Below are 25,682 nucleotides of genomic sequence, written 5' to 3' on the forward strand. Positions count from 1 at the left end.
TGATGATGAATGTTGTAGGGCTGCCATCAGCTTTGGAAGCGCTCTCCCCCAGTACCCAGCCAGAGGCATGGTCCTCCAGTAATACTTTACAGGTAGTAAAATGTAATATAGAGGAGGTTGAAAACTAGCACCAAGAAAAAAGCTGGTATTATGCACGTGAAGTCTTCAATACAGTGTAAGTAGTAAACAAATATACACATAAACTTTATGTGTATAATTCTATTTTTTCCAGGGAAGAAATTAATAAATAGATAGAAATCACCCATTATATTTTTGAGCAGTCAACGTCAATCTATTATAATTCAATAGAATAAATTTGCTGTTTTGCATTATTGCTAATAAGCAAAATATTTTGTGGCTATAAAAGCCTTTTTTTCATACTTCACTTTCAGATGCTAAATGACAAAATAGACTCAGCTTATTCAATAGGGATGATTCTGAGCTCCTTTAGATCACTGCCCATGAATAGGTGATGCAGTTTTTCATCGGAACAGAGTATCAGTCACATTTCTTTACAGGAAAAATCTTGTCATGAAAAGGAATAGAGGTGGGATCGTCTACAGTAGCCTCAACACAGACACGATTACATCCAATTTCAGAACAAGATTTAAAATATTATTTCTAATAAAAGCGCTGAATGCTTCTAATGGAAAATAAGGCAACACAAATCGAAGTATTACAGAATCCTTCCTGCGACATTACAGCCACCCGCCAGAGCAGCAGGCCTGGCTTCTGAGCGAGGGAGAGACGTGTGCTTGCTCACACACACATTGTTACCAGATTTTATTACACAATTTTGATGGCAACATATTATTTTGAGATCATCTTCATAAATTTTGCATTAAGGTAGCTGTGCCAGTACCTGGAATTGATTCAAAATGCTTAAGACACTCAATTACTTTTTAACACTGTTACCCGATGTAATGACATATCTGCTATTTCCCTTGCATTTGATGATGCAACATCATTGTAATTGATTCATTTTCTCAATTAAATAAAGCTACTGCGCTTTCCTCTATGTGAATGCCACAGAGACTCCCGAGTTGGATGTATTACCTATTTTCTCTGTCTCAGATATATTGCTTGTAAGGCTGCACTGTGTTCCTCCGTTAACTCCACTAGAAAATGTAATGTTACTGTCATATTTTTCAAGTTCTGAACAGCAATGAACTTAGCTGTATTTATATTAGGCATATTTTTCACTGTTAAAACTATGTTGTTTACCTTTTCCGAGATCACATTATTGGGCAGCCTCTGCAGCCATAAAACAAACCTAACTGACGACAACTTCACAGTCGGTGCTTCTCCTTTTGCACACAGTTCATGAAAAAGTGAAGCATCCAGTTTTATAGCACATTAAGAACAGTTTTAAAAGTACTCAACATAAAATGTTTTATCTTCCTGTTCACCCGGCTCTGCCTTTCCCGTCCCCAACAGCCCGGTTTTCGTGCACTGCAGGGAGATAAAAAGTTTAGGAGGCAGGTCAGTCTCGAGTGATTGCAGCTCCAAAGCTTGAGCATTTGGCCCATTGCGTACCCTGGGTGCAAAAAAACCCAAGATCTGGAGGAAGGAGACTGTAACTGTGATGGCATTATACCTTCCACAAAGAATTATGAAGGGTGAAACGGCTGCAGTGGCACAACCGAAAGCCCTGCTTGAAAGGATGACCAAAAGGGGCACTGCATGCATCCTTGGAAGCGATGCCTTGGTGCGCTCCTGGAAACATCGTTCCCACCTTGGAAAGGTCTCATCAAGCCTCTCAACACCAACTAAGAAGCCTTTAAAGGCTTCTCAAACGCAACTGGAGTTGTGCAAATTTGGAGAATTAGATCAGCAATTTCATGTTTCTCAATCTGTGTTTTATTTGCCGTGTTTTCTCTGTACTTACTGCATGCGATAATTTGGAACTTGAAGGTGCAGGGAAAATGATAAATAAATCTATCACATTAATGGTCTGTTTCTCAGGTCATGAAATATCAGCGGTATTTGGATAATCTACGCTACAAAGCACATTCTCCAAATGGCATTTTTTTAGGTTGGTTAAAAATGCAAAAGTTTGCCTCCTGCTTCATCTACTATTTAATGAGTGCCTCTGGTTATGAAAAGCAACTTTTGTCAGACCATCAGGTTATATTCCTGTCTCCATGGAGATACTTTGGACGGGAAGTGGCTGAGAAGACCTCTACCATCCCTTTCGCATTATATTCACAAGCACAATCAACGAAACTCAAATGAATCCACCCCGGGTAACTTGGAGGAGTCACTAGCTATAGCTTTAATTTTCGCTTTTACTCTCTGGAATTAGGACTTGCCCTGGAGCTCTTGTTTGAGAGATTTGCAGGTGACCCAGGGTTAGATCTTCCCATATCAGTTAACAAATTTTCTCTTTACATATATACTGCTTTTCAAGCGAGCGCTTCCCCCATCCTTTTTTTTTTTTTTTAATCAAAAAAAAAAAAAAATACCAACAAATCATACAGTTATGATTTTTAAGGGAGGCTTTGCTGTAACATTTCTTTTCCTATTCCAGGGATCAGCAGATTTTAGAAGTACATATAACTTATTTATAATATTTATTAATGAAGGTAACATTTTATTGAGCAGCTGGAACAACAATGATCATCTCCCACTGACAAACGACCAATGCACACTTGCCTCATCTCTGCCCTCGTATGCCTGGAAAAGGAATTTGTAAGTGTACTTTCCATTTGGTCTTCACCACCATGGGTTTTACCCTTCCTCTGGAAGGGAGACAGGATCTTCAGATGTATTTCACAAATTCTTGCAAAATCGGAATTAGTTAAACCTTTGGAAGAGTTGAAAGCATCAAACCCGGTAAGACTCACCCCTCTAATTTGTTCCCGACTTTCTGAACAACCCCCACCCCAATCTGTGCATTTTGCAAATGGCAAACTTCAATCACTGCCACAAAACTGAAGACAAAAAAAAAAAAAGGAATAAAAATAATTTCAAAATCAAAAAAAAGACAATTCACAACAACCTTAATATTAAATATATTCTTACAATTATATTACGCCGGTTTTCCCAGAGGTCTGCAAGCAAATTTATATAAAGAGATTATTTCATCCACCATTGAACTGCAGCCACTTCTCACAGAAATCTGTTTACCAGAGTTTAGTAACACAATTCAACAAACCGGGCATGAAAAACTGCACACTGTTGAAATTATGGAGGGAGAGTAAGAAGCCGACAATAACCACCACGCCGGAGTGGGACCAGGAGGCTAATGCTAACACATTCCTCTCCATCAGCAGGAATAGGGGACAAGCAAATCTTTGGAAAAAGAGTAAATTTAGAAACGCATTGTTTAAGGGCCTTTTCAAACATTGCAGCAAGTACAGCGTGTAACACACAAAGGGTGGTCAACTAGAAACCTAATAAAGGTACGGGTTTTAGTGCCAACCATGTTTAATTTTAATTTTGCCCACGTTTATCAAGTTTAGAGAAATGACTACCATGCTAATGGAGAGGAATACCCAGAGAACCTGGAGGACACTGCAGAGCAGGAAAACCAACCACAGCTGAGCAGGACAAACATCGTGATGCCACAAAAAACTGGCTAATTTCCACGGGGAGATGTCCGAGGAGAGGACAGCCTGAGGACACACAAGGTGACCCTCGCCCCACGCAGCACGGGAGTGCTGTGTCTGAGCCTGTCTAACCCCAGAGAGCAGTGGGCAGCTGGAGAAAGTTCAAAGAAAAACTCCAAGCAGAGTCAGAAACCTTTGAAGGACAGGCTCAAAAAAAAAAAAAGGGGTCTTTAGACCAAAGACAGAGCCAGGAGGACGCAACCACCAAGGCTCCTGCATCTGTTCTCCACGTTCTTGCATTCAGCAAGCATTATTCCCTGCAGTGAGGAAAACTTTTCTAATAATAAAGCCCTGGGATGCATCATCTAAGGAAACAGGAGAGCCTTTCTAACTAAACCCAGGTGCTGAGTGGGTCTGGACAATGAAAAGCACCACGCTATGCAAGGAGAACCATCTCCTACGTCTTTTGATTGCCCACCACGGGTAGTGTCACAGCCCCTCGTGGATTAGACACACGGCTCCATGGGGCTGGCAGAAGAAGGGAGATGCTCGCCTGGACCTCTAAACCCTCCATGCTTACCCTGGGCTTGGGAGCTCTTCACTACGTTGAGCAACCATCGCCCAGCAGAGGAGGATGAGCTGTGCCCGTGGTAAGAAGGCCGACAAGGCGGAGGGGAAATCTGTTCCCCTCCAGCTCCTGGCTGCCCTAGAAGAGCCCGTGCCCTCCTCATCCCAGCCAGGGCAGCAGCAGAGATGTATGATTCCAGTAAACCTGCTGTGTGGCCACCTGAAACCACCAGCACCTACTGCTACCTGCCCTCTGAGGGATGGCCCGATCTGCCGGGGATAAGTTCTCGTTTGGGAAATTACCCCATGGCACCCACTGAGGGAATTATGACCGGGAGAGAGGTTCCTTCTGTGCACAGCAGGAATATCTCCCATCCAACAGCAGCACCAACTTGTGCAGGTGCTACACGTTTGGAAGAATATCCCAAAAGAAATTTCATATTCCCCCCCGGATGCCTTTTTCGCCTCTTGATTAAGAAGCTCTCATAGCAAACACCACCCATCACCTCACTTCGGGATCTTGTTCAACTTAGCCAAAAAGGCCCCAGCTCAGGCAGCCCTACATTGTGAAGGAAAGAGTAACTGAATGGGTTATTGCATTATGGGTTTCTTGCATTAAGCCCTTTTATTATTCAAACAATAAAAATTGTGAAAATAAAAAAAAAAAGGTGTGACAATGTCATAACCCGCTGTAGATCACCACCTCACATCCTGTGGGTGATCGTTTCCCTCTGAAGTAAAACCAAGTGCTCAGTGCTGGAAGCTGCTGCCCGTGGGACCATGCACGCCCCACAGGGGAGCAGCACGACCCCGTCCCGTGGTGCTGCTCACAAAGCACGGCCTCGACCCAGGCACCTCACCCTGCCCGCTGCTGCCAGGGGTAGAAAGCAAAAACGCACGCTGCAGTCCTTCAGGACCATGAGCTAACAGCCCACGCAGAAAAAAACAGCTTGAACTAAGTTTCCCACGTCTCCAAGCTTGAGCATATTATTCAAACATTCATTTTCCTTTTATTTTTTAAATCTGTCAGGAAGATCAAAATAAAAAATCGAGCATGTCTTGATGCTTCAGATTCCTAACATAAAAAATGTGTTAAAACCTATGCATTAAAAAAAACAAACAAACATATCTGGAAAAACTAAAACTCCATTCAGATTTTACAGCAAATTTCTGATATTCAAATCAAATTTAAATATAAATGTTTTCCTGGTAAAGGGGAGAAAAAAGAAAAAAAAACAACACCAAAATGTATCCAAAGTACATTATCTAAAGAATGATGTATATGCTGTGAAACCTATGTTAAGAAATTGTTAGGAGTTTAAAATATTAGCAGATGACAAAGTATTTTTGGTGATTTCTGGACTGTAATATAAAAGCAACAATATTTCACAAATCTGTGATATTTAAGATATTATAAAAATGTAATTGGAAAAAATCACTATTTTGGCATTAGCATTTGAACAGTGTATAATGTCTTTTAAATGGTTAGATATAATGATATATGTGGAACATAAGACGTTTCTTTCTTACCAGGAAACGTGCTGTAACCAACCCTCAATTTATTCTCACAAAATAAATGAATGCTTAAAGGATGTTTCTGTCAATTGAAAAAACAACAGTAAAATGGCTATTTTGCATGCCAAGTAAAACTAAATATTTTTTCCTTGACAACCTGCTTACATTTAAATGAAACCAGGCCAAATTTGGTCAATACTATGGATTACATATAACAAAAAGAATCTTAGCCCATGCTAATACAGGGATCAGAAAGCAGCAACTTCATTTAAAACCATGCAATTATTTAGCAAACTAAGATATAGCAAATAAATTAATCTGTTTTAAATGGAAGCGCTTGCACAGTAGCTTTTTGACCTATAATTAAATCTTACTTGCAGAAATCACAGCGAGGGCAGAATTTGCTGATGAAAAGGTAAGAACAAAATCTTGAAAAAAAAAATAGGAAAAAAAAGAAAAAACAAAACAAAAACAGCTTTAGCGTCATAAATCAAAAAGCATTTGCAAAAATCTTTTCCTGCTGAAAAAAAAACACAAGCCGCCTATATCCCAAAGCTGGGGTAAGCCTGCATCGTCCCCTGCTCTCCATGGAGCAGAACTGATTTGCTCCAGCTGAGGATCTGGCCCAGAGCTCGCAGCACACACTGCAGCGTCTCTCTGGCACTTTTTATGTGCCGGGGATTGGTAAAAGTACAAACCTTTCTCTAACAGGAGGAGCAAAAAGAAGATTTCTCTCACTGAGGATTTTTGGCTGTATATTTTCTTATAAAGGAAACCAATGGCAAGTCTATAGCGAGCGCTTTCTTGGGCTATAAAATTTTCTATTATCCACTTATGTTTTCTTTGCACTGGGATTTAAGAATGCCTCTTCATTGAGACGAGCAATATGTCATCATTTTGTTGAACTAACAGGCCTGACAGTCCTGTCTCTCCGAGTTAGGGACACTGCTGCTCTGTGCTCACATTGCTGGTAGCAGGAAGGTGGAAAAGCTGGGAGAATAAAAAAGAAGGGAAAAAATCTAACTATAGCTGGCTTCCTCGCTAATTCATCTCCATTATTTATCATGCTGCAAAAACAAACTCGTTATATTAAAAAAAAATAAATTAAGCTCTGTCTGACTTTCGGTACGGTTTGAAATAACTTATTTGAATACTCGGATTATATATTTTAACAAATATCATCTTCTGTGTTCATCATTCCTCTTGTCTTTTTGATCTTTTTTTTTCCTACTTATCATGTTCTTTATTTGAAACAGATTTTTAACAGATAATCTTGATCGTTATAACAATATCTTGCTTGCATTTTATTCAAATAATTCTTAAAAACAGCTTAAAAAGCCGTTTGGAATAACATCAAGCTCGCCATCAATCAAACGAAAAAATTCCGCTGGCGGTTGTATAAACATCAGATCAACTCTGATGTCTTCAAGGATTTCAGAGTGAACCATAAAAAACTCCATTAACTTCTGACAAAGAATGCAAATTAATCACAACATGGGGTGAAATGAAATTAAAGGCTCTTTTCTAATCAATGACAAGGCAGGATGAAATATTTGGTAGTCGGGCTCCCCGCGCGCGGGGCCGCCCGGATGCTCGCACGCTCCCCGCGCGCCCGGGTGCAAGGTGCAGCAGAGCCCTGGCCGCTCGGCCCTCCTCGCCCCCGGAGCTATCTGCTTACAAGTCGCTGAGATCCACAAAACACACTAATCATCTGAATCTCAGGTGCATCCAATTTGTTATTCACACTCTCCGGTGCCAGTGAAAAGCCTGGCGTAGACAGATGCACCAGGAACCTTAAATGACAGTTTTGGCCTCCGGAAGTGCGATCGCTACAGCAAAATCTAGTACAGCCTCCAGGTGAAATGTCTGGAGCTCCATATGGAGCAGGGAAAATTAACAACAAGATGAAAATCGCTGTAGCAGCGGGGAGCCTGAATTTTTTTTTCTGAGAGGGAAAAAAAAAAAAAACAGAAAAAAAAAATTTAAAGATGAGGAAAGAGAAGTAATAAATTAATGGGGTGTGAAAACATTCAAAGCTTTACAATACCGGGGGCACTATTTGCTCAGATTTGGGGGGGGGAGGGAGGCGGGGGGGGAGGGTGAGGACGGGGAGGCAGGATTTTTTGTTTTTTAAACTTCGGGTCATTTTCATGTAATTTATTAACCGAGGCCCGGAATTGTAGCCAAAGGAAGGAAAACATTTCTGTAAATGCAGAAGTATCTTAAATACAGTGGTTGTGCTGCGCGCCTCCCTATAGCTGATTAAATCCTCGGCAGCTGAGTGCTGCCGATTTCTTTGGAATATTTCCCTAATGGATGCAGCGTCCTTTTTAACATCCCTGCTTTGTATAAAGTTTGACTACAAGCCGAGAATATTTAGTGGGCAATTCTTTTCATTTCTCCTAAATTGCATTATCATTAAACAAGCCATTGCCCCCATCATGTTTTTGTGCAACACACTGCATTTGAATCTCCGTGATTAACTGTACGTCTCGCAGCCTCTTCAGCCACTGCACATCTTTGGGGTTCCAACTTAAAAATTATTTAAATATGCTGGGAGGTTTCATGGCCTTTTGTTATTATTTTTATTTATTTTTTACAGTTCTTTCTGCAGAGAGGCGGATGTTGCCATCAAAATCAAATAAATGAAGTTTAGACTTTTAAAAGAAATTTGGAACTTTTTTGTATGTGCTTTCCTCACCTCTCTAAAAGGCTGAGCATGCTGTGTACTAGGCTTGGTGAAAGGGTTTTCCTTTCAATTTTAAATGTTTACACAGGAAAGAACTTTACTCAAAAGAGTTTGTTTTTCCTGTGCATGTGTGCGTATGCACGTGCACCGTTCCTATTAGTTTTAATAGAGTTGCACATCAGGGGAAGAATATACCCCTAAGTGCTTACTTGTGTATCTACAGAAAATCCTATGGGTGTCATACACTACTTCTTCCAAAAGGAATTTTACATCACAGCAAACAAGCAATAGCACATTGCAATACCACGCCAGGAAAACAAACAACAAAGACATGAAAACCATTAACCATTTTTGAAATTCACTACATTTTAAGGATTAGTGTTTCCTCTGCAAAGTTTTTATAGCGGGGAAGACTGTTCTAATCATTACTGTTTCTTACTTTCTTGTACAGGTCACTACCAGTAGCATTTACCTACAAATTGTGAAATGAACTGCGTATTAAGACATCAAAAATAATCCTAAACACACCCAAAAGCAACTCTACTTACATGAGTAGTTGCTTGTATCCTTAAGTGCTTTCAAAACAAGACTTTAACATAAGATTAAATAATGATAACGTGACAAATAAGTGGTAGCAAAATAAATGCTTATAAAACACGTGGAAAATGAGAAGTGCTAAATTCTATCATTAAAATATTCTACTAAAGGCCAGAAAGAAAAAAAAAATCATCCTTTAATCTTTCTGGCATATTGCAGGAGTCCTGAATTTCCACACTACAATGATTCCCCCTATAAATCTTATTCATTTAAACTGAATTTATACACACCATTTGTCTGTGTCTTAAAAATAGGGAAAAGGGGGGAAAGAAATATTTTTTTTTCCAGCTACAGCTGGAGACAAATGTTCATTTGCAAGAAAATTCAGGTGTTCTCAAACACGTATTCGTAGTTGCCATTTTTAGAGAGAAACCCAAGTTATTTAGGGACAAATACTGTGAGCACACACACTATTAGTTTCGATCACTTGAATAAAGCTACTGACACGAGGAGAATTTACTCAAGTAAGTGACTGCAGGATCAGGCCCTTACATAGGAAGGAAAAAAAATATATATAGACTTAAAAAAAACACACCAAAACATTATGGATTATCCACCTAGTCACAGCGAGTTGCTAAGGGTTCTTGTAACCAACTCTGTACATACACATCTAAAATACGTATTCTTCACATAAAAATCCTTATGAAAAGCAGTTGCTTGAAAACCTTAATAGCTTCATTTTAAAGTTTCACCTCTTCAACTGTTTTACATTAAAAAATATATACAATTTCATGGACTACTGACTTGCCAAATATTCTTTTACAAACCCGGTCTGTCTTTTAATTAGAATAGCAAAAAAAAGATCTTAAACTAGCAATCGTGTTTTGTTCCCTATTCTGAAAATAATTTTTTTGTCTGGAATCACGCACAATGTATGCGCTCTAACTTCTTTTCTCAAGCTCCAAGACCTCTGTGAACAGAAGGTTATCTTGTGTTCCACGTCACGTTGATTTAGAGGTATAACACACTACCCCCAACGAGCATCGAGACACTCAACGAGCACAAGTGAGTGTGCCAACGGGTGGAGGACACTTCAGCACAAGAGCTTCTTTTTTAACCCTCTCTCAAACGAGAGGGTTATTTCAAAATATGTCTAAAAAAAATGCAACGTATGCTTCGGTAACCAGCTACAGCTCGCTCTCAGTCCATAAACATTTCCATAGGAGATGAGAAAGCAAAAATTCAATGTATTTCCACATACGCAAAATCTTTACAAGTCCATAAAAGTGTCAGGAGAATTTGCTTAAAACAGCTTATAAAAATGGGAGAGAGAATGAGTCCCAGCCTATTATTCAATAACCATGTTTGTGAGGCATCTGCATAATCTAACCATGCATAAATTAGTATGTGTATTACAACAGTTATTTGCATAATAATAGCAAGTTAATAGATGCTTAAAGAGCACAGACCAACACCACCTTTAAATCAGACATGCCTCCAGGCACTCTGATCTGTATAGACCAAGATGCAGAAAACAGTGTTCATAAAACATACAAAAACATAAAAACCACATTCAAATAATTCATTTTAGTCCCTGGACACTGCACTTTTTCCCCTCTCCCAGGAAAGAGTAATTTGAAGAACCACAGAACGGTTTGTTACTATGAATTCTAACATCTATCTTGCAATAAGAATTTAAAGTAATCATCAAACCTATTTCTGGACTGGATGTTTTGTTCAGAGCTTCATGTTTTTTCAAGCATACAAAGTAAAATGTTATGCAGTAATACAGCACATTGGCCTAACCATTGCCAAGTTGGAAATAGTTTTACCACTGGCTTCAGCAAAACTGAGTTAGGTCAGTGAGAAGTCAGAAAATATCAGTATGTAAATAAAATACTGATGCTAGGCCCTCTTAAAAGGGAGAATCCAGAGCCATTTTACATATTCCATTCACGTTATATTTTTTATTTGGAAGAATTATAGACCATTGTACCGCTATTCAAATCTGGAATTGAAAAAGAAAAATATAAAAAAGGAGTAGATGCATTTTCCTGGCATCAAAAGTACATACAGGATTATTTTTTTTAATCTCACAAAAAAAAACAAAAACAAAAAACAACGATCATTAACATCATCATCATAATTTTCCTTCTCTCCAGGGAAAAGAAAATCTAGAGTTTGGGGGAAAAAAAAGAAAAAAAAAATCAATAGAGACTTCTAAATGACTCCTTCAAGATACCACTTTTCAATTTAACAGGACAGATTTATTTGTATGTGGCTCAAATGTTCACAATTGCTCTCTGCACCTTCATACATAGGAATGAATGTCACAGTGGCAAACAGCAGTAATGAACAATCTTACCTGAGGATATGGAAACCTCCCAAGAGCAAGCTGGGAAAGGAAATAATATTTGTCTAGTTATATAGATTTGCATGGAGGGCACATTTTCTTAAAGAGAGAAAAGTACTCAACTCTTACTATTGTATAAATTGGAAAATGCCAGCAAAAATAATTCTGAAAGCACACAAAGAGCTGCATTTAGAATGGAGCCATTCACAACAATTACTCCTTGTTTTACATTTCTGAATATTTCTGTATTTCTCAAGCTCTTGTCTGTAGCACTTAGCAACGCTGTTTGATGCCCAAGTTCCTGAGGACTCTCTAAATTAAACCAGTTCAGCCTCAATGGTGAGGCCAACGACACTGACCTTTACTGATAATTATCTGCAATGAACGGGTATTGTAGAGCGTGCACTCAACTCCCAAAGTCCTTCCCTAACAGGCTCAGAATAAAATCTGGGTTATATAGCTGAGGTTTGTTTCCTTATTGGTGTCAAATCCAGCTAGGAACCTGTGAGTGGGTTTTGGAGAGAGATCATGGCACCTGCAGCACCACACATTGTCTTTTCTTCGCATCTACCTTCACCACATGAACCGGAGGCGTTGCTCAGGCTGCTTCAGAAGTCACTCGATGCATTACGAGCGTATCCGCTAGTATCGGTATCAGACACAGCAGTGTTAACGTTGCCATAATGCCACAGCTTAAAATTATTCCATTATAAACCCATTGTTTGATAATTTAGGTTTTCCCCGCTGGCATCTGAACCTTTGAAACGATCCCAGCAAAATACAAGTGGTCTATTTTGTCTACCAAAGCCTGTGCTGGGTGAAATCCTCTCGTTGCACCCCTACTGCTGCTGTTACGTGAGCTCCTCAGGGTTACTTGACCTGCAGTGAGGCAGCTGTGCTAACCTTTGATGAAATTTCAGCCTGGCTGGCAGCACAAAACCACCCTAAGCATTGAACAATGCAGCACAGACAGAGATGTAGCAGGGTGGGGAAGTGGTGAAGAACAGAGACGTATTTGAGCCTCACCAGGGCAGGAAAAGGGTCCTGAGAAGGCAATAAGGAGAAGATGATGGCATGAATGGAAGCAACCAAGCAACAGAGGAGATGGCATCCTTTCTGCAATTCCAGCAGCTGTCCAAACCTACTACTGTATTAGACATTTGGCTGTGAGCTTTATGGGGCCAGTAAACTTCTTCCAGATCCTAGGAGGAAAGACGGTACAGAAGCAAAATAGGTCCTTGAAGAACTCGCGTAAGAGAGGCATGCAACAGAAAACCAAAGAAAGGAAATGATTTTTTTTTTTCTGGTGTCTACTCCTAAAAGCAGCTTTCTCAATATTGAGACACGATTTGCCCAGAAAGTCTACAGAGAAGCAAAGTGGCTTCTAACAGGACTACTGGTTGTACAATTACCCTGAACGCTTACTTACTGCACAGACACATCGCAGTTATCAGAACTGCAAATCTACATTTCCATGCATCACTTTGAAAAATCACCCCAGTCCTTCCTAAATATCTCATCAGTGGGAGTTTGCATAATGACTGAGGAGGAGCCATTACGGCCTACTGTATCAGTATGGTGTTGATTGAGGATCCCTACTAGCAATAACAAAACAAAAAAGAGCACGTTTTTTTTTTTCTCAGAAGCTTCTGTGGTGCCTCTCATCTCTCAAAGATAAGATTTGCTTGTAGACTTCCACTTGGGGACCGTTGTGTTGGCTTGGTTTGTGAGACCAGCGCTTAGAGTAAGTAATTTACCTCTTGTACAGGTAACGATGTGAAGGTGACAGGACCAGTGGGATCTCCTCACGCTCCCCAGAGGGACAGAATTTAAGCTAACTTCCTCCTCTGGGTTTCTTCTGCCCTCTGCCTTCCAGGTTTGCCCTGCGGACTGGTAACTCTCTGGGGTAAATTCTGTGTTTCAGTTTTGTTTCTGGTGCGGTGCTGAGCTCAGAGCATCTCTTGGCAGCAAATTCATCCTTCCAACAAGCAGATCTGTGCTAAGCAGGCTGATTGCCACCCTTTCTGTCACTTCCGTCTGGTTCACAGCTCCTCCCAGCTAAGTTGGTCACTTTTTAATGGCAGCCTTTGAAATACAGTGTTAATAGATAAGGCAATGCCCTATGTTTTCTGGCATGCTCAGATTTAAGGACCAGAAACTACAAAAACATACAAAACGGTGCCCCTTTTCACTTTCTCAGCTTCTGGGGAGACCATCCTCAAGATCCTAAGAAACCCTGCTGCTGTGATAGCCCATAAATGCCTAACAATAAACCTACAAATGCCAAACGCTTTCCAATGAACAGAAGACGACCTGATTTTTCTGATGCCTACTGACTTAAGAATAATTATTACAATGGCTACAGACTTGTAGGTATGTAATATTTATCCCAGTGTATAATAAGAAGATAATTATAGCTCTACACCCATCACTCTGTAGACCTTAAGCAGAAAAACTAACACGATCTCAATGATGACTTCAGACTAAGTGCTTCTGCTCTCATGGGCGATTCCTCTCCCTGGCCACCGCACACCACAGCAGGGGCTTTGCCTGTGTGACTCCCAAGGCAGCAGAATAACTGGAAAAAGAGCAGTTTTCTGCCAGACCTAAGTATGCAGTGTACAAATGAGATTTGAAGAACCTGAAATGCATCAGGAACTATTTCTTTGGGGGTTGCTAAAAAAGAAAAGACAGTTCTCAGTGAAGCTGCTCCTTGACGGAGACCTGCAGAGAGATGCAGCCGTGGACAGGTTGAGCAGCACTCCTGCATCCCCCAGAACCATCACGCCATTCCTCTAGTCAGAGTTGTTTCCTCCCTGCAAGATTGTCAAGGTATTATAAATTAAGAAACTTACCAAAGAGTATGTAATCTTCCCTGAAATAGCCTGCAGATATGTCACTGTACTAAATGTGTTTCAGATTTAATGAAGCTTTAATGTCCTTTTTAATTTTGCCTGTTTCTGTATCACCAGGGGTCGAGCAAGGCAATCAGCACTCAAGAGGGTGGTTTGGTTTAAAACTAGGAAAAACTCATTTGCTTATGAGTTGCACTGTATTTTCTTAATTAAATTTACTAAGTAAAATGGTTTAAGTTCAGCCAACCAATGACCTCTGTATGTAGATTTAGATTTATAAATAGTGTCACAGTTAAAGTAAAGAAAAAAAAATAACCAAAAAACAAACAGATTAGAGCTTTACTAAAGGGATTTTTGTACTCTCTATCATCTGTCACCAGGAAGACATTTAAGCACACGCCCAATGCAGAACACTAAAAATGTAAACCACTAAGTTAAAACTATCAAAAACTTATCTCTGCATTTACATGAGGCAACTCAGAAACTTTTCATTTTCTTTTTAAGGCATTATAACCAAAATATAGTATTTCCATTCTCACTAGTTAGGGATAGGAACTGATCATTTTTTTTATGTACTCTGTTAAGGAGGGGAGAAGGGAATGCTTAAACTTCAAGAAGTTGGTTCTCATTTCCCTTTGGGTACCTTCACACTACACCAGACGTGTAAAAAACAAAAACAAAACCACGCTATTTTAAAAAGGTGCAGTGAATTGCATTGCCAGCATATACAGAAATATAAAGGAGAATCAAACCATATCAGCAAGAATTATGTCAGAATAACACCTTCCTACATTATTTCACTTTAGAGCAACTGCATGCCTGTACAGTTTCTTTTATTATTATTATTATTACTTTCTTAGACATAAACTAGCCCATCAGAGTACCTAAAACACTCATCTTCACTGTGTTCAGTTAAGTTGTGTCCTGAAAAATGATTTGCACTGTGCAAGTACCTGATAGGAGCATTCCTCCTGACTTTGACAGAGGTGCAGATGGATGTACAAGGTGCACCATCAGGTTCGAAAACAATAATTGATTAACTGAGACATAAATAATCCCCAATGAGTAAACAAATTGCAGAAGTACAGTGTGCGTGCAGGCTGTTCTTTATCAAGTTGTGTCAAAATATGCTAAAAACACACAAGGGAAAGCAACAAGAACACAAACCAGCCAATTTCAGTGCCTAAATCCTCTGTACTGAGCTGCTCTAGGAAGGGCTGGAAAGCAGCTCCAACCAGGCTCAACCTGTTTGCAGTTAAAAACATACATTTAACGTGCAGATAATGAAAGACAAAAATCAAAATGACTTGTTGAAATAACTTAATTAACCATTCTGGAACTGAAAATGGAAATCCAGAAATCTTCCCTCACAAACCACTTTCTCCACATCACTCTTTCAAAATGCTATTTGCTTTCCCAAATATTGTTAATAAGAATTAAAATAGCAACAGGCCTCATCCTGTTTGGAAAGTGACTGAAGGAAAGAAGTTCAGAACATATTTTTAGGACACTCAGGCAATAAAGTTTCCACTTAGATTATTGTCTATGTTGTGCAAGTTGTTTTTTAATTTACAGTTATGCTGAAAAGCATGGGATGTTTTTATTCTTAATTTAGACACATTCCATGTTTCTCAGCATAACTGCAAATTGAAAATAAGCACTTACAATATCGCTAGTGATCTAGCTGAAGGAGGACTTTATAGTCTGAAATGTTCTAAAATTTGTTCTTAATTACCTTGTGCACATTTTACACAATTAAATTTCCATCTAAGGATTTTGCATTTAGATTGTGCACTGCAGTTAAACCCTCGTTTTATGGAAAAGCAGCCGCCACTGGAACATTCAGACACAGGAAACTTTAAAAATCAGACTTAACTACTGGATAACATAAAATTCCCTAGGTGAAATTTCATTCCAAGACCAATTTATACATTTCTCGATAGATGGCTTAAAATCACCTGAAACTCTGCAGGGTATGGACCTTAATAAATATTAAATACCTCAAAAACTGCTCTAAGATTTTTCTTCCCCTCTAATATCAATTTCACTGTCCTCTTATTGCACAGTAAAAAAAAAAAAAAAAAAAAGAATCCAAAAGGATATAACAGCAATTTACCAGCGTTAAAGTGCTTCTGAGGTTAAACTGACAACAAAGAAGAACAGAAACACAAAGCATCTTGAAGTAGGGTTTCAATTAAATGTGCAGGATTTAGTAATGCAGGACGGAAAAAGAGTTACAAATTAATTTAATCTTCTGCCTATAGTTTGCAGCTGCACTCCAAAGTGTCTGGGGCTTAAGAACAAAGCCTTGAAAGGCCTCAGAGTGAGGAAAGCTTCAATTTTTAATGTATAACGCCATTAGCTGATAACTTGTGGAATCTGCGACCCCTGCGGAGGGGCATAAGTGCGGGTAACAGAGACTGATGAAGTGACATATTTGTTCATGTCGGGAACTATGAGAAAGAAGGTTATTACTAATACCGTCAGGCCCAACAGAAATATGCCCTAATAACCTTTGGGACATTTCTTGGCTTGAGCAGATGAGTTCAAGATCTCTCTACATAAAATATATTAAAAATCAAAGCCTAATTCACCTTAATTAAAGATAATTAGTTTCACTTTGACTTCTTTTAAATATGAACTATAGTAAATGCACTGCAAACTGAGGACTGCGTACAATCATGATTAAATTGCACATTTCCTCCTCTCCACAAGCCCCTTATATTAGCAGGCTTTTACCGTCGGTTCTTCAAAGGTGCTGCTCAGAATAGCCTTTTCGAAAGGGAGAAGTGTCTGGGGTAAACGCAGCCCTTTCAGGCCCAATCCACGCAAATTGCCACATGCAAGATGCACACAAACGGGCCGCAAAGATTAATGAGGCTCCGTGTCTGAGCTGGGATGTTTGCTCTTATTTGGCTGCCGGATTCAGACCCAACACCTACAGGAGCTGCTCTGCATCCCCCCAGCATGGACAAGTTCGCGTTCAGTCCAGAGCAGAAAAAAACAATTTCCCTCAAAAAACAATTAAACCACCGAGGAAAGCAGGCTCAACTGACCACCATTTCTCTCAAATTTTTATTTGACTTTTTAATCATCAAAACAGCTACACCGCGCAGTATAAGAACAGGGGATGTTAATATTAAATAAACCTGTATATTTGTACACACCACAGCTGACGTTACCCTTTAATTGTCCATTCATCCGTCGGCTCAGGTAGAGAACCACGTTATTTATTTGGCTGCTGCACAGACTGCCCGCAGTGGCCTAAGAGCAATTGCTGAGAAACATGATACATTGAGGTCTCAACCCGCGCAAACTGTACCTAAACTTACACTTTATTGCAGCTTAGTTCACAATCTTCACCTAATATAGGGTTACATCCCAGTGCAGCAAGCGGATAAATCATCCTGGAATATTACTCCGGCTAAGTTTAGCTGTGAGTGGAGCATATGTGCTTCCGAGTCACTGAAGCAAAGGCCCATAAAATACACTAATTACTGGAAGTTATGGTCACTGAGTGATTGATAGCGCTCTGCGAGGCAACTTCCCTCTTTTCAGCTATTCTGACGGGCCTCCTCCACCACAGAGCAATTATTAATTCATGACCCAACCCTCAGGCACTGGTACCTTTACTTCTAATTCCGCTACCGCAACAGCCGTGATGTAGCTGGACATTGTCTCTGTTCAGCCCAGTGGCCGCAGGAAGGTGGCAGGCGTGGAAACTGAGCTCATGGCCACTGCTTGGAAAAGATTGCTTGAAATAGCTCAGGGAAGAAAAAAAAAAAAAAAAGAAAACAAAGTAGGCCAGCTTTTTCCTAGGAACAAGTTTCTCAAACATCATTCTGTACAGAATGATTAAAACTACATAAATAAGAATTCAAGTTATTGAGCAAAATTCTGTGTGTTACAGCTACTCTCAGTGGCTGAATGAAGTGTATAACAATTTAGCCATACAAGTCAGAAACATCACACTACATAAAATCCTTAAAAATATTGAAGACCAGGATGAGGGCCATTGCAAAAAAGCACTTTTTATTTTCTTGCTTTCCATAATCTTAAATTAACGATGTCTGCTACCAAACAATCACACCTATGCGTTATCAGTGGTCCACTCAAATACTAACCTTATTTTGAGTGATTTGCAGTGACAAAGTAAACACCCATTGCATCCAAGCACTGCTGGCTATGGGATGCCTGGGCACAGAAGGGAGGGTAGTTTTTGTTAGTTTAGAGAAGGTTGGAATTCAATAAGCAAAAAAAGAGTGCACATCATACTGTATCTACTGAAATGTGCCTGGATCCAGCTGAAGAGTTCCATTAATTTAACAACTTTTTGATTTCTTGACACAGGAATGGGGAAATCAAGTCAGTGTTTTTTCAAACATTTGCTCAATGACAACCTCATGCCTTCTGCTAGGAGCCACTCGTGGCAGCTCACCAGCACCAGCAGCATCACCATGCTGAGGTCTCTCCCAGTCCCTCCAGTTGAAATAAGCCCAATAAAGTTCTGCTCGTTCCAAACACATCACAATGCCAGCCGGGATAGCGGGCCCCAGCACTGAGACAATTACTTGGCTTTAATTCACTTCTCCCAAGTTTTAGACCACAATAAATTCTCTCCTTAGCCCATTTCTATACTTTACTTTTAGACGTTGCAAACTTGTATGCTGGCCATGGACAACAGCTCTGGTCTTCGAGGAAGTGCAGCCACCTGCCTGACATTCACATTTCAGTTTGGCCCAGCCCTATGAAACTCTGGACTTGTGTCTTCAGTTTAGAAGTATACGCTCCATTAAAGATTATGTGCAAATTATATAAGGAGTTCTCTTTCAGGTCTCAAAAAGCAAGGACAACTCCAGTAAGAGCTGTCACTTGATCTCATACCACCAAGCTTTGGGTCTCAGATCTCCCCCCACATCTATTTACCTGCTGTCGTTTAGGTTAGGGTGCAAATTCGATGAAAGCCCAACCACCAGGTCCACATGTAAGTGAGATCTTGCAGAAGACAAGTGGTCTGCAGGCCTTCCTGCACATCAGCTCACTATCCTGCAGGCCAGCTCACAATCTTGATCTTTAACCATTACCACTTCAGCGCTGATGAGACGTGGCTGATCACACACTCTAACCTCTTTAGAAACAATTCTTCTGAAACCTCCTCACCTTGACCAGATTATTTACACGTGGATCTTTACATCACTTTTCTGCAGTTGAACAAGACTGAAGTGCTTTACGAGAACCATCTTAAAGCAGAGCTGCTTCTCTTCTAGCACCCTCTTCAAGCACGTTCCTCCTCTTTGCCTTCGTGGTGTGAGTGTGCTCCTCTTGCATCTCCACCTGTGCTCCCAGCCCAAGTGTGCTGACGAGTCTAAGAGTCCATAATGTTGATATAAAAGATAAAAAGTGCTAACCCCACTCAAAAAATACGTACGTGTACCTGAAACACGTGATGCAAAGCGTGTTTGCTGGATATATATTGGTTCCCTACATACGGGAACGCACACAAGTGCTGAAAATCCCTAACATGACTGCTTGAAATATTGCTTAAAACAGCATCTTAACACAGATGTCACAAGCAACCAGCAGCCCTTGAAAGCTCTTGCAAATACTCAGGTAATGGAAAACTCCAGTGACTACAGACTTGAAACTCTCATTTGGGGAGGTTTAACCATTTGTTTCTAACACTAAAACTGATACCGAAAAGCTTTTTTCCCCTGGAGGAGAGAACATTGATTATTTTTGTGAAAAAAAGGTCATTTTAAAAGGAGGCCTGAAACACAGGGAAGTAGGTGCTTTTCTCAGCAGAGCACAGTGGGAAGTAGAGACTAGGAAATGATACAAAAGGAGGAGCAAAAGTGTGAAAACAGCATCGCCAGTCAACACAGGAGCTCATATTCCACTTCCAGAACCTGCTTGGTTTGTGGCATAAGCAAATCTCTTTCATTTCCTACATTTAAATGCAATTCCAGTTATATTTGTGGGTGAAATTGGCCCCCATTATCTGACAAAGATCTGCAAGCCTATTCTTTGCCTCGATGAGCATCTCGGATCACAACTCTATTCCCTTCTCTTCCCAAAACACCCTTCTCCTTGCCTACTGAGCAAGCAAGAGCACCTGAGAACATGAGAACAGGCCCTGCTGGGTCCAGCCAAGCCCTCACCTACAGCAGCTGCTCATCCCAGGAGAAGTGGCCCAGATGATGGTAGCACCTCAAACATCACCCGAAGGCACTGCCGGACAGGGATGCTGCCTTAAAAAATAACCGAGACTCACCGGATTGCAGCCACGTAGGGCAGGATTAGAGTTAGACAAAATATTAGGCAGTCTGATCTATCCTCCTGTGCAGGGCATGGTTTTTGAAGGCAGACTGATTCAGTTACAGAATACAAACAGCACTCAGGCTCAGCCCAGTCAGTCTGGAGAGTATTTTATGACTGAGTTATAAACCCTCTGAAAAACAGCTTTTATAATGAAAATGCTGACACAGTCTTCAGTGTAGTGACAGCAATGTCATTGGTTTAAATTGAACTTGTTTTGTCAACCCCAAAGCACTTAAATAAAACTCCATCTAAAACCCCCATGAAAACTGTCTATGATAAAACACTTTTAAACAGGTTTACAGATCAGGTATTAAATTTAATTCTCTTTAAAAAAAATGAAGAATGCAAACACCCCACAAAAAGAAATAATAATAACAAGCTAGCAGGATTTCTTCTTATTTTTTTTGGCAAGAGGAAGACTGATGGGAAGCTGAATACACTTAGATGTCTTTTAGTTCAAAAGGAACAAGAATGCTCACTACCTCCCAAAATTTACATGGTACCCACATTTAATACTTCTCACACTCACCTCACAACTTTCTGGGGGCAGTTTTCTTAACCCTCGTAAGCAACAGTGCAGCTTCTCATTACACATGGCTTTGCAGCAAAGAAATGCAAGGCATCTCAAAGGCTCAGAAGAATATTAAAGAAAATGAGCAGCTTTACTTAGCTGCCATTTTATATTATTGTATGTCAAAAAAAAAATCCACAACCTTGCCAGCTTGGTCCCATATGCTATTTCTTTCAAATTACCATGCTATAACTGTGCTAGCTTGAAGTTGTAGGGATCAGAGCATTACACTACTAAGTGGACTTTAAAATCCTACAGCAAACGCTAACTTCCCTTTTTAACAGCTCCATCAACAACAGCCTGAGTGTCTCCACTACCAATCCCCATGTCAATACAGTGTTACTTTAATGACAGTGACCTTGCGTGGCTCTTTGAGCATCTTTTTCACCTTTTTTGAGACATTTTTCTAAGCCACTGTCCTTGCTTTCATCATTTAACACATCACTCAGAACACTTCAATAAAACATAGCGATCATGTTGAAGAGAGGTCTCAGAGGACCAGATGACATACCAATTAACAAAGCGCACAGAACCAAATTGTTTTGTACATCTGGTTCAGAAGGCATTCGTGGAAAGTGAGAGAGTAAAAAAAAAAAGTTGAGAAGGTTTGAAAGAGGAGAAAAAAATGCAAATGAAAGGAGTTTTCCTAATGCTGGATAGGATGTGAAATTCATCCTTTAAATCAAACTCATGACCAGCTGGGTTGCCTAATAATAAACCTAAACCAAGCTTTAAATGTCTTGGTCTATGTGGAAAATCATCAAACCGCTGCTGCACATGGAACCACATCCTTTATTCAGCAAAGGAACCGGTAAATACTCGCTCCATAGAACTTTGCATTTATATCACTCTATTCCACTGTGAATCAGAATGAACACCACAGTCAAGTATTGATGTCATACAGCCTCATTTTAGCCCTTTGTCAGACACATTCATTTACAGAGCGTGAGTACATTCTGAATCTCTCCCAAAATTGTGAGGACTCTCCAGCATCACAAGCCATTGAAATCTGCAGTAAAACAAATTAACAGCACTGCATCCCCTGTGACACTTGAAAGTATGTCATTATCATAAATTCCGAGTTAGCTTCAGACTTGGAAGAAGATTTACAAGATCTGAATACAGTGATTCAGCATTAAATAGTTTCAATTTGGATAAAGCCTATTTGGCAAGGAATTCATGGTTTGAAAACATGAGAACAGTCCTCGAAAAATGTCAGGCTACAAAATATGAAATTTGCTTAGATGCAGAGTGCCAGCACCAAGACAACTTCACTTCTACCTAATACTAGCCTTGCCCTCACCAAACTTACAGAAAGTACAGGTTCTCCCAAATTTTATGTTTATGATCGCATTCTCTGTGAACTGCTTCATTTTGACAAGACTTTTTCCAATTTGAAACTATCTTTTTGAGAAACCCTTCTAAGAGCTTGTGAACACTTCAAATCAAACACTTGAGTTAATCATACCAGGAGAGGTTCACACCATTGTGCAAGGATTTCTGCTGAGATTTTGCAAAGGCATTAACCAGCTCAAACCTTGAATCTGCATAACCCTATTTCACCCCTAATAATAGGGCTCTCTATACTGGTTTGTAACAACAAAATACAGAAATATTCATCTTTAATGCCAGAGATGCAGAAAGCATGGAGCAGCATCCATGCACCAGGCCCAACTTTTAACTCTCAGGTGGAGTTTTGATGGAAGGCTCAAGACTGTTGCACAGCTTGCGCAGAGGCTCTCTGTATCTTACTGTACCGAACTCTGTAAGAACAAATCCATTCTAAATGCAGCCAAGAATTTTAGCAAGAGTTAAAGGCATGCATATATAAAAGAGCAGACAAAGACTATGTTAAAATATTTTGATGTTAGCTTTCATTTGATTCTTCCAACGTGCACAAATAAATGACAGATATTTGCATACCTCCATGAAGGAAATCCCTAAACTCCAAACGTCTGAATGAATCCCATACTGCTCTCCTGAAATCCGCTCAGGCTGCAAAGAGATGGAAAGAAACATCTTGAGCCTAGTGAACAAACACATCTACTTCTTACACAAAAGCTAATCCAGGGCAAACAAATCAACTGAGAAAGTGCAAAGAATCAAAGCTCACCAGGAAAGCTGGCAGAGAGCAAACACACCACTCAAACATATTTTATTTCTTTATTTTTGCCTCGCTTTGGCAAGAGCAAAGGACTTGGGTATGCTGAGCCTTGTGGCCATGCATTGCAAAGTTGGCCTTGGCATTTGTGCTTGGGCCGCTTCATCCAACAAAAAAAGCCAGAGACGTGCACATGCGCAGCAGCGCACAAGGTCAAGCTGTAAGAGTCCATCAGTGGCACACAGCTATTTCTACGCTCAGACACAGCAGTGAGGTAGGCAAGGAAAACAAATTCCTCGTGTTGAGTCCATGGGTTGGGCAGTAAGCATGGTTTAAAAGGCAAAGTTACTGCAGCCAAAATAATCAACGAAGTCACGTGCTGGCAATTTTATTTTACATATTTTTAACTTCATTTTTGACCCACAGAAAAAAGGCTTGACTCAAAACTATTAATAGCAGGTTTAATGCCTCATGAAATAGAATGCTGTAAAATATAACTGCTAGTTTTTACTTGAAAGCTACAATTTCAGCATTTCCAAGGTCAAGTACAGCATGAAATGTAACAATAAAAGGCTCCATGAGACTTCTCTCCCCACTGTGCTGTTAATGCACCTGTCTAGCCCAACCACCTACACAGCGCTGGCTGTATTTTTAGTCTTTAATAATCCAGAGACCTTTTTTAGAAAACAAACTCCCAAATTAGTGCCAGTCCAATGTGTTTTCAGATGTTTACTCTGCACTGCTAATCCCAGGTCAAGAGCTTTTACTGCAGCCTGACTGTTAAGTAAAAGCAGCGCTGCCCAGTGCAGCAGGGTAGCCTTCAAATGACATAACCTAAAAAAAAAACAGATAAAAAAATGAAACTGGAATGGAATTTTTTTGATGGAGCCACCAAAAATTGTGGTGGCTGTTTTTTTGGTTTTAAATTTTATTTTTATTATTAAAGCACATCACAGTGAGCCTCCAGATAAGGTGGATCCACCAACCCAACCGAGCCCGTGCCGAGGATGCTCACTGAGCTTTGTGGTGCCAGCGAGGCCCCAGTCCCTGCAGAGCCACCAAAGCAGCTGCACAGCTCCAGGGGAGCCGTGGGACAGCTCATTTTAAACACCACCTTACACACAGAACTGACGTATTCACAGAAGATAGTGGCAAGTAAATCATTTGCACGTTTAAACAAAAAGTTCAGTTGTGTGACTTTCTCTTTTAAAAGCGCAGAGAAGATGGAAATGATGCATGCACCAAGTAAAACATGCAACGTGCAGCTCGCCCTAACGATACACAGCTCACGATCCTTTCTGTTAAGGATTTCCACAACTGGTTACCCTTTTTCATTCAAAAAAATGTTGTTGTTTCTTTTCTATATATAGTAGGTGATAAAGTGATTTTACAGAAAATGTGTTTTTGATGGAAATTTGAATTTCTCAATTAGAAAACAAAATTAAAAGATACCTCAATTTCTTGATGGTTTCAAATTCTGTCCTGCTCCCACCCCCCACCCAGGCAGACACACCAAAGCTTATGACCTTCAATATATTTTGATGACTACATTATACGTTTGATCATGACAAACTATGAATTTAGTGAGCAAAACAATTTTAACACGAGAAATGAGATCAAATACGTTTCAGCTTAAACTTCTTTTTCAATTTATAGATGAATGTATCACAGTCATCCACAAAGAAGAAGAGAAGAAGTAATTTATTTAATGCACACCTGGGAAAGAGAACAGTAATCTTGACTTGTACACTAAAAGCATAATACAATTTAATTATTAGATCTGCTTAAGACCACACTAAGACTAAGAGTGGTGTGGGAGAAGTTGATTAATTTGAAGCTGTTTATTTGTTTGAATCACTATATTTCAGTTATTTTACAGCACAGAGACACAGAAATCAGCAGGCTTACTAGCAAATGTGGTAATATATATGACCAGATTTAAAAATACATATATATTTTTATGCACGTAGTATTCTGATCACAAAGGATAGCCCAAGTCTCTCTAGGATGGTGGCATGAGTGTTTCAGAAGCCACATAATGAGTACACCTTGACTAGAAAAGCTTTTAGCAAATAAATGGACACCCTGGGATGCTTTCTCCTCACAAGAAAGTAAGAAAAAATACCTGAAAGCGATTAAAGGTCATGGATTTCTCTCTCCTATTTTCTGAGGTTTGAAAAACACAAGTATAGACCATTTTGTATTGCTGTTTGCATTTTGCATTTTTTTTTCCTTTTTTAAACAATCTGAATACTGATTTTTTCCTCATCAACATTATAACACATGTAGTTTGTTAAAAAAAGAACTGAAGTGACCAAAAATAAAAGACAATTATTTAATGCTTCAGTTTAGAGTGTTATTTAAGTTTCCACCTCTGCTAAACAAAGACCCAAAATTATTCTAATTAATCTGACTAATGAAAAACACAGCTAACTTTTGTACAACAGGCATTCTCCGGTGACTAAAATTTATATAGAAAAGTGAAATGCACTGATGGATTCTTATGTATGGTATGAACATCACCCAGTTTAGTGGCCTGGTATTATTATGGTGGACTGGCTCTCTTTGTTCCCTGCTGTTGCAATGCATTAAAGACACCTGAAATATATGAAAGAAGCACTTTTC

The 25,682-nt window shown here is 39.8% G+C and overlaps 1 protein-coding gene across 3 annotated transcripts in view; it reads right to left on the reverse strand.

Moving 5' to 3' along the window:
• Window positions 1-25,682, reverse strand: part of MAP2K5 (mitogen-activated protein kinase kinase 5) — a 125,774-nt gene that overhangs the window by 35,831 nt on the left and 64,261 nt on the right. The window contains exons 16-18 of one of the 3 annotated variants that reach the window (XM_068695374.1): window positions 22,880-22,951; window positions 11,225-11,254; window positions 1,384-1,452 (exon numbers count right to left, since the gene is read on the reverse strand). In XM_068695374.1, coding sequence (XP_068551475.1) covers window positions 1,384-1,452; window positions 11,225-11,254; window positions 22,880-22,951 — 171 coding nt within the window. The remainder of the gene's footprint in view (window positions 1-1,383; window positions 1,453-11,224; window positions 11,255-22,879; window positions 22,952-25,682) is intronic. The other 2 variants (XM_068695375.1, XM_068695376.1) reach the window with 2 other exon arrangements.

This window comes from Anas acuta, chromosome 12, assembly GCF_963932015.1.
Source record: "Anas acuta chromosome 12, bAnaAcu1.1, whole genome shotgun sequence".
Lineage (NCBI taxonomy): Eukaryota > Metazoa > Chordata > Aves > Anseriformes > Anatidae > Anas > Anas acuta.